Source organism: Procambarus clarkii, chromosome 11 (genome assembly GCF_040958095.1).
Source record: "Procambarus clarkii isolate CNS0578487 chromosome 11, FALCON_Pclarkii_2.0, whole genome shotgun sequence".
Taxonomy (NCBI): domain Eukaryota; kingdom Metazoa; phylum Arthropoda; class Malacostraca; order Decapoda; family Cambaridae; genus Procambarus; species Procambarus clarkii.
Window position 1 is genome coordinate 4222993 of NC_091160.1, and position 10008 is coordinate 4233000.

Consider the following 10008-nt stretch of genomic DNA (forward strand, 5'->3'; position numbering starts at 1 on the left):
ACAACGTGGCTACGTATCTTAACAGCAGACGATTTTCAATGGACAAATGGAGGCCATCCAGTACGAGCCCGAGTGTCTGGTGGTGGTGGGCCTCAGGAAGCACACGGTCGCCCCACAGCCCATGGTACAGGTCCCTCAACGTCGCCCTCCTCAATGTTATATGGAAGATTGTCTCTGGTGGATGATGATTCTAGTGGATGATGTGTCTGGCGAGTGATGATTTTGGTGGGTGATGTGTCTGGTGGATGATGTGTCTGGTTGGTGATGTGTCTGGTGGATGATGATTTTTGGTGGGTGATGTGTCTGGTGGATGATGTGTGGTGAGTGATGTGTCTAGTGGGTGATGAGTCTGGTGGATGATGTGTCTGGTGGGTGATGATTCTGGTGGATGATGTGTCTGGTGAGTAATGATTCTGGAGGGTGATGAGTCTGGTGGATGATGTGTCTGGTAGGTGATGATTCTGGTGGATGATGTGTCTGGTGAGTAATGATTCTGGAGGGTGATGATACTGGTGGATCATGTGTCTGGTGGGTGATGATTCTGGTGGATCATGTGTCTGATGGATAATGTGTCTGGTGGGTGATGATTCTGGTGGATCATGTGTCTGGTGGGTGATGATTCTGGTGGATCATGTGTCTGGTGGGTGATGATTCTGGTGGATGATGTGTCTGGTGGATCATGTGTCTGGTGGGTGATGATTCTGGTGAATGATGTGTCTGATGGGTGATGATTTTGGTGGATAATGTGTCTGGTGGGTGATGATACTGGTGGATCATGTGTCTGGTGGGTGATGATTCTGGTGGATCATGTGTCTGGTGGATGATGTGTCTGATTAGTGATGATTCTGGTGGATGATGTGTCTGGTGGGTGATGTGTCTGGTGGGTGATGATACTGGTGGATCATGTGTCTGGTGGGTGATGATTCTGGTAGATCATGTGTCTGGAGGATGATGTGTCTGATGGGTGATGATTCTGGTGGATGATGTGTCTGGTGGGTGATGTGTCTGGTGGGTGATGATACTGGTGGATCATGTGTGATTCTGGTGGGTGATGATTCTGGTGGATGATGTGTCTGGTGGGTGATGATTCTGGTGGATAATGTGTCTGGTGAATGATGACTCTGGTGGATGATGTGTCTGGTGGGTGATGATTCTGGTGGATGATGTGTCTGATGGGTGATGATTCTGGTGGATGATGTGTCTGGTGGGTGATGTGTCTGGTGAGTGATGATACTGGTGGATCATGTGTCTGGTGGGTGATGATTCTGGTGGGTGATGATTCTGGTGGATGATGTGTCTGATGGGTGATGATTCTGGTGGATGATGTGTCTGGTGGATGATGTCTGGCAGGTGATGTGTCTGGTGGGTGATGTCTCCGTTGGGGAAATGTCTTCACTTCATAATTCCTTTTTGTTTTCCTTACTCCTTTCAAACATGTTAAAATCATTTCTTATGTCATCTTACATCCAGTTAGGTAGTAATCCACCGCAAGTCTATAATCTTATGGGCCATCAAATCATCAAGACCAGACAACAGGAAGTAATTATCCGAGAATAGGAAACTTATTGATAGTTAAACAATTGAATACAACCCATTAAGAACAATGCAAATGTAAAAAAATGCACAATTAAAGTGCATTCGCGATGGCAGTTCTTGGAAGACTGTCGGGCGAAGGTATGTGGCTAGGCACATACTTCAAGTCCCTCCATACTTCATACTTCATTCCAGTCCCTACATTAAGTCGTAAAATAAGCTCGCTATCTTTCTCTGTCAACATCCTTCACCTTAACGTAATTCTTGTTAAACCTTTAGTTTATCAGGTTTCTTACTAAGTTCACCGAATAAAAAAATATATATACAAAAATATATATAATATATTTCATGTAATTAGTGCAGAAAAATAATATAAATTAATTAAGTCAATTTACCGAATCAATACAAGCAAGCTTTAATGTCGAAGAACCAACAGAGAATCTCAGAGTTTTGAGGTTTCATAAGTAATGACAAACACACATACTCTCATAAGTAATGACAAACATACACCCACTTTCATAAGTAATGACAACATACACATACTTTCATAAGTAATGACAACATACAAATACTTTCATAAGTAATGACAAATAAAAGATAATCTTAAAGCTTTGTGGTTTCGTCAAAAGCCTCATTGGTGTAACAATGAGGGTCTTGACCACGTTGATCTCTGGGTTCAACGAGGACTCGCAGATCATGGTCTCCCAGTCGGACTGTGAAGCCAGCTTCAGAGACACTATTGTTGGAGTTCAAGTGGTTAGCTTCGTGGTTGTTGAGGGACACGACGGGCGAGAGGTGGGATGGGACTGGTCCTGCACGACTCCAGTATACAAGGTGTCCAGGGACTGGGGCTGGGTCCTGGGAATTAGTCAAACCAAATTCTTCTGGGGCAGACATGTTGGGTGGAAGATCTGGAAAATAATGGATTAGATGAATAGTGGAAAATGTTGATAACAAAACTGTATGAATTTCTATGATGCATTTCATTAATATCAAATAAATAAACATCACACACAAAACTTTAAAAGCAACTTAGTTGACAACTTACTTGAATTCCTCTTGTTCTCCTGAGTGTTTACGGATCCATCGTACTGGCTCTCCAGCCAAGCGTCAGCTGGGTAGGCTGGCTCCCCGTGCTTCAAGATGTCCATTCCTGGCGTATAGATATTGTTAGAGATATAGAACATATACAATGTATAATGAATGCGTTCATAACACTAAAAATATAACAATTATCAATTATATAATACAAAAGTGAAAACTTTATGTATTATCTTCACTTGCCTGCAATTTCCATTTCTGGAGGCACCCTCAAGAGGCCGAGCAGCCTGAGGGAACCAAACATAACTAAACAGAGACCACCAGACCAGGCCACTATGGCCAGCGCCCCCACTATATTCCAGGCGAGGACCTCCGCGCTGCCCCCGTACACAATGCCACCATCCTGGAAGAGGGCTACAGCAACCAGCCCCCACAACCCACCTCCCATGTGTACAGCCACAGCATCAAGTGGGTCGTCAACTGTGAAAGAAATATTTATTAACTTTACATCCACAACCTCAACAGTCCCAATATGCACGTACGCTTCCCAATAATATAAAATTTTATAAATATTATTATTTAAGTATATGCCATCTACAGAACATAACGTTAAAGTTAAAATATTTCAAACTCAAGTTAGATAAAACTGGCTACTTGTTGCCTTCTTGAGACAAAGTTAAGAAAACTGAGCGGTGAGAGAAGCAGTGACGTACCCTTCAACTTGGGCAGCAGGGTGTGGATGGCGAGGAACACTGATCCACCCACTGTACCAATGACACTGGCACTCCACGGCCGCACAACGTTGCACCCGGCACTGATTGACACCTGTCATGGAAACATGTCCTTAAGCATTGGATAAACAAACTCAGACATATTGCAAGTAACACCATTTTGATAAGAAATTTGTTATATTATCATAATACTAAGTTAAGTTTAAATCAAACGTCTGTCAATTAAAATTTACAGCGAGCAGAGTCCATCATACTAGCACTAATGGACTCCCGGCCACACAGCGCAGAGCGGTACATACCATGCCAGCGAGAGAACCATTAAGAGCCATTAGGAAGGACCAGGTGGACTCCCTCCCACACAGCACAGAACGGTACACCAAGAGCACAGCGATGCCTCCTGAAGACGCCGAGATCACAGTGTTAAAGACAGCCTTGGCAATGGCTACAGCATCACCCTCGTGGCTGATGGACGCTTGGGACCCTCCGTTGAAGGCCAGGAACCCGAAGAGCAGGATGAAGCCTCCCAAAGCTGCCAGCTGGAAGTTCAAACACAACTTTACACCTCCACCTTGACGTGTAATATTTGCATTAAACATGATAATCCACAAATATTTATATCTTGCTTCATGACTTCAGATAATAATATATTGCCACTGTTCTATGAACATACCGGCACAGAGTGTCCACGTATCTCCTTGCCCTTGGGTCCGAAGCGACCAATTCTGGGCCCAAGAATTACAGCCCCAACAAGAGCTGCCACGCCCCCTGTGAGGTGGACGACGCCAGAGCCACCGAAGTCCTGGTAGTGTTGAGTCTTGAGCCAGCCAACGTCTGACCAGGTCCAGTGTGACACCACCGGGTACACCACAGCTGTACAAACACAAATATTATCATAACTGAGCTGTTACAACACACAAACATGATTAAAACACGGCACACTACAGCTGTACCAACACTGCTGTATTTTATAATGTATCTATTAATTCCGTGGGAAATGTATTATTGTTTGCATTGCCTTTTAAATTTATTGAGAAACACATAAAGTTTAATTATAATGATCAGTGTTAGGCTATTATTGTCTAACAAATTGTCTTTCTCTCAAGATTGCCCTGTTAAGGTTCCTCTCAAATATTATCTAAATTATATAAATAAAGCCAGTGAGTAAAGTTATTTATTCATTGACCACAAAATAGTGTAAAGTATCCTGCTAAATTTGAAACATACTTTACAGAGAGAAAGAGGCTTCACACCCACCTGACAGCACGGTCGTGTAGATGAGATAAGCATTGAAGGCACACCGCTCAGCCATCGACCCCGAGATGATGGTGGAGGCTGTGGTGGCGATGACGAACTGGAAGAACCAGAAGGCCAGGTGCTCGTCCGACAGCCCGTACGACGCCCAGTACTCTGTACCAGAGAAGCTGTTCCCGCCTCCAAACGCCAGCGGGAACCCCACCAGCCAGTACGCTATGCCACCAATGACTGGGGAGAGTAACAGGGCAGATGGTTAGTACAGGGTGGGGACGATTGTGGAATTCATATCATTATTACTACGTGAGGCTTGGTGGGAGGAAGTCGGTTAATTAAATACAGAGAACAATTTAGTATATAACACCAGCAGATGGAAAAGCAAAAGCAGGAAATTACAGGAATACAAGAGTCGGCAAAGTTATATACATTGAGAGCTTACTTTAGCTATGAGATAGGAATAAAAAAATCATGTGCTGGTTTACCAGACATAAGCCAGATACGATAACAAATAACGAAGGTGTTTGATAACTTACAGACATCGAGCATGTTCTTGAGAAGGATGTTGGTGGTGTTCTTGGACCTTACGGAGCCTGCCTCAAGGAATGCGAACCCGGTCTGCAAGACTGAAATATAAACAAATGTTAGTCAAAAGTACAAATTGCATTCCAAATACATTATTCTAAGCATAATAAAACAAAATCTAACACACAGATTATTGTACGTCTATATACAACTATATAAAATACAACTATTTTATTAATATACAAAATGTGAAATAGGTGCCATATATATGTTTAAATACTTGAAAAAAGAGAGAAAACACAGATTTTGGTACTTACTGAATATGAGGATGCCGAACACAATGAGGAAGAGGGTGTCCAGGTCCTTCTGCAGAATGTCCAGTTCCCGGGACATTGGCGTCGGGTTCTCGCCAGACATTAGTAAACTTACATTGTGTCCGGCATCCATATTTGTTGCTGCCAGCGAGACTTAAAGATCTCTCAAATTGTAGCTTAAAAATTATTAGCAAAATAAATTTCCAGACAAAATTAACACGTCGTAAATTCCTGTGGATGTAATGTGGAGCAAACCAAGCAGCTCCGAGGGTCTCGCCTTCCTGCTGCCAGGGCCTGCAACCTAATATCTAATTTCAGCTGATTGATTGATGAAGATTAAACCACCTAAAAAGGTGGCACGGGCATGAATAGCCCGTAAGTGGTGGCCCTTTTAAGCCAATACCAGTATCAAGAGCTGATACTGGAGATCTGTGGAGGTGCGAATGCACCCTGCATGACGGGAGATGTCTCCCTTATGAATGTGTTAAGATGAAGATGAAGCAACCCAAAAGGTGGCACGGGCATAAATAGCCCGTAAGTGGTGGCCATTTTAAGCCATTACCAGTATCAGGAGCTGATACTGGAGATCTGTGGAGGTGCGAATGCACCCTGCATGACGGGAGATGTCTCCCTTGTGAATGTGTTAAGATGAAGATGAAGCCACCCAAAAGGTGGCACAGGCATGAATAGCTCGTAAGTGGTGGCCCTTGTGAGCCATCACCAGTATCAATAGATGATACTGGAGATCTGTGGAGGTGCGACTGCACCCTGCGTGACGGGAGATGTCTCCCGGACCTAATGGTGACCAGATGGTCTTGATTGATGAAGATGAAGCCACCTAAAAGGTGGCACGGGCATGAATAGCTCGTAAGTGGTGGCCCTTTTGAGCCATTACCAGTATCAAGAGCTGATGCTGGAGATCTGTGGAGGCGCGACTGCACCCTGCGTGACGGGAGATGTCTCCCGGACCAAGTGGTGTGTAATTTCAGCTGATGATGATGAAGATTAAGCCACCCAAAAGGTGGCACGGGCATGAATAGCCCGTAAGTGGTGGCCATTTTAAGCCATTACCAGTATCAAGAGCTGATACTGGAGATCTGTGGAGGTGCGAATGCACCCTGCATGATGGGAGATGTCTCCCTTGTGAATGTGTTTAAGATGAAGATGAAGCCACCCAATAGGTGGCACGGGCATGAATTGGTAAGTGGTGGCCCTTTTGAGCCATCACCAGTATCAATAGATGATACTGGAGATCTGTGGAGGTGCGACTGCACCCAGCGTGACGGGAGATGTCTCCCGTGTTTTAAACAGATGAAGAAGATGAAGATGAAGCCACCCAAAAGATGGCACGGGCATGAATAGCTCGTAAGTGGTGGCCCTTTCGAGCCATCACCAGTATCAAGAGCTGATACTGGAGATCTGTGGAGGTGCAAGTGCACTCAGCGTGACGGGAGATGTCTCCCATGAATGTGTCCAAGATGACGATTAAACCATCGAAAAGGTGGCACGGGCATGAATAGCCCGTAAGTGGTGGCCCTTTTGAACCATTACCAGTATCAAGAGCTGATACTGGAGAGGTGCAACTGCACCCTGCGTAACGGGAGATGTCTCCCGGACCAAGTGGTGACCAAATGGTCATGTAAAGTCGGATTGATTGATTGATGAAGATTAAGCCACCCAAGAGGTGGCACGGGCATGAATAGCCCGTAAGTGGTGGCCCTTTTGAGCCATTACCAGTATCAAGAGCTGATACTGGAGATCTGTGGAGGTGCAACTGCACCCTGCGTAACGGGAGATGTCTCCCGGACCAAGTGGTGACCAAATGGTAATTTCAGCGACCCTCTGGAGTATATATAGGTGAGCAACCAAGTTGCCGATTGGTACTTTTTGCAGATACGTCACTCTTCCGGGTAATTTGGGATATCGATATTTATGGCAGGTGGCTGCAAGTAATGAATCCCCCAATGGTGAACATTCCAGTTGTAAAGTATGTGAACAAGAGTTGGGACATACTCTCCAACACTAATTTGTGATTGCCCTGTTATCAGTGATTTCAGACCAAATGGTATGAGGTACTCTGATATTTGTAATTATTTCATATACTAAGAAGTGTATGAAGTTGAAGATATTCTTGTGCTGTACCCAGATTTTGCTAGTGGAGGCTAATAGATACCTTACTTTTCATGCTCTCTCCTGATTCCATGTATGACTAGCTGTCCTGTGAGGTGGGGATGTTGGATGAGGGTGTAGCTGGTTTTTTATCTACACTGTGTGGTAGATCAAAAGGGGCTTCTACAGAATAGGGTAGAAGCACATTGTTGTGTATACCTAAGCTTGTTAAAAAGACATTATTTGAGAGGAATTTGATAGAAACTGGTAAAAATAAATATAATATAATATTTCCATGATCAGTGCTTAGCTCTTATAAAAATCATAACGTTAATATTTAGTCAAAGTTAATTTATTTTTGTACTGAGGTAGGTATTTTCTCCCCTGATTCCGTGTATGATTAACCATCCTGTGAGATGGGAATATTAGATGAACTTATAGCTAGTTTTTAATCTACAATGTATAATCTTTCATATATAATAGGGTAACAGCACATTGCTGTGTATACCTAAGCTTGTTAATAAAAAAAGGGTAATTTGGCAAGATGTTTAACAAAAAAGTTTGTTTCCCGACCCGCCGAGGAATAGTTCGACGCTTGATCCATGTTCCATATTTTAATATCCTAAATATTTAGATACTTTGCATATTTTCTATAATTTTCTCGTTCATATCTAAACAATTAAACTTCCGACATCTATCTTCCTACTTATGACCTTTATTAAGGAATTAGTCACAAGGAGATGGTTTATTGACAATTATTTTAAATCCTACTGAAGTCATAGCTATGATACAAGAGTCGCGCTCAGTGATAGTCAACCTCGTAAATCTGTTGATGTGAAATACTGAGGGTGTGCAAAATACACCTTCATAGTATAATAAGTATATATTAGGTATTTTTCGAATTATCTTCTTATCATGCTAGTTTTGTGTTGCATATGTTCTGTCAATACGCATCTCTTCACCCTAATTCGAAGCTAGAAGATATTTCTGTGGTTGTACACCTGCTCACTGCAGCCGCAACTGTAATAAATGTTATAGGAAAGTGAAGGAAAGACCTAATACATATGTAAGCGTTATAATACTAAATTCTCGGATGAAAGAATTCATCATAGAATTCATCCGAATGTACCTTCCTTCATGAAGGTGGTAAACTGTGGACCACTGTGTCGCACAGTCCACCAGACTGTGCGACACAGTGGTTGCCAGGATCAGGTTGAGTTACCATTACCTGTGGCAGGTGGCTGCAGGTGACAGATCTCCCAATCCTGAGCACTCCAGGTGCAAACTCAGTGAGCAGGAACTGCGGCATGATCTCCCACATTACATCACCGAATGCCCAGTTATTAGACCTTTCAGACCAGTTGGCATGAAGTACCTGGAGCTTTGCAATTACTATATTCACTCTCGTGTTCTTGAAGATATCCTCACAGTGTACCCAAAATTTGCCAGTTCAGGCTACTAAACATATGGCCCTGTATGACTAACCATCCTGCGAGATGGGGACCTTTAGTATCACTGCTGCCTTATTCACTCTTGTGTTGATGATGATATCCTCATAACGAACCCAGAGTCCGCCAGTGCAGACTATTTATCACATGCTTCTGTACGACTATCCATCCTGTGTGATGGGGATTTTTTGCATCACGTAGCTAGCTTTTGGTCATACTGTACTCCCCTTCATATAGTCTAGGGTAGCTGCACAAATGCAGATGTACCTAATATATTAATACTGACTGACATAGGCAGAACATTGTTTACATTACCTTCATAAAGAAAATAGGCTAAATCCGAAATTTTGGTATTAAAGCACTTACACATGTATTGGGTCTTTCTTTCACCTAAATTCAACCACTAAGGCATTGTACTAAGTTTCTCCAAATTTTATATTACTATTAAATTAAACTTCTAAATCTAAATCTAGATAATACAGTATATGTTTATAATGATCACGTCTTATGTTATCACCATACTCTCTCTTATTTAAACAATGTTCAGAAATGTTGTGTAAACTAACTCAAGTATAAACATATAGCAATTTACGAATAAATTTGTTGACTCCATTAAAAACATGTTTAACCTGAAACAGAATATCGTGTGCAACTATGACTGGAGTTGTACTGAAGGAGTTTCACTGGAACTCTCTGTTTCAATATTATATTTAACAGGGCTTGTCTTAGGACTCCTCCTTGAGGTATGGTGAGTTTACACAGCTTAGCATGAGGAAAAATAAAGGAAACTGTAGAAGGCATATTAGGCTATACGGGGGTACCTCTTATTTATATACATCCAAACTCATTCATTTTTTAAACAATCTACATTGATTTCCTGCACTATATTCTAATCATCAGTAAACTGGTAAATGTTGCTATTCAATTTAGTGTCTAAGTCATTCATTCAAGTTCAAGTAAGTTTATTGAGAAAACGAAAATCTCAAAAAGGATAGAGTAGCTTAGGCTATTTCTACCCTAGTCTACATAAGGTCCCTCAAGGGCTCACAAACCCATACA

The 10008-nt window shown here is 42.5% G+C and overlaps 1 protein-coding gene across 1 annotated transcript; it reads right to left on the reverse strand.

Moving 5' to 3' along the window:
• Positions 1 to 2136: 2136 nt before the first annotated feature.
• Positions 2137 to 5525, reverse strand: LOC138363508 (putative ammonium transporter 1). Its single transcript, XM_069322864.1, has 9 exons — positions 5396 to 5525; positions 5090 to 5179; positions 4560 to 4787; positions 3976 to 4175; positions 3605 to 3841; positions 3288 to 3399; positions 2818 to 3054; positions 2582 to 2686; positions 2137 to 2444 (listed from the first exon to the last, which is right to left on the reverse strand). Exons 1-9 carry the CDS (start codon positions 5523 to 5525, stop codon positions 2137 to 2139), a joined length of 1647 nt encoding a protein of 548 aa, XP_069178965.1.
• Between the last annotated feature and the right edge of the window lie 4483 nt (positions 5526 to 10008).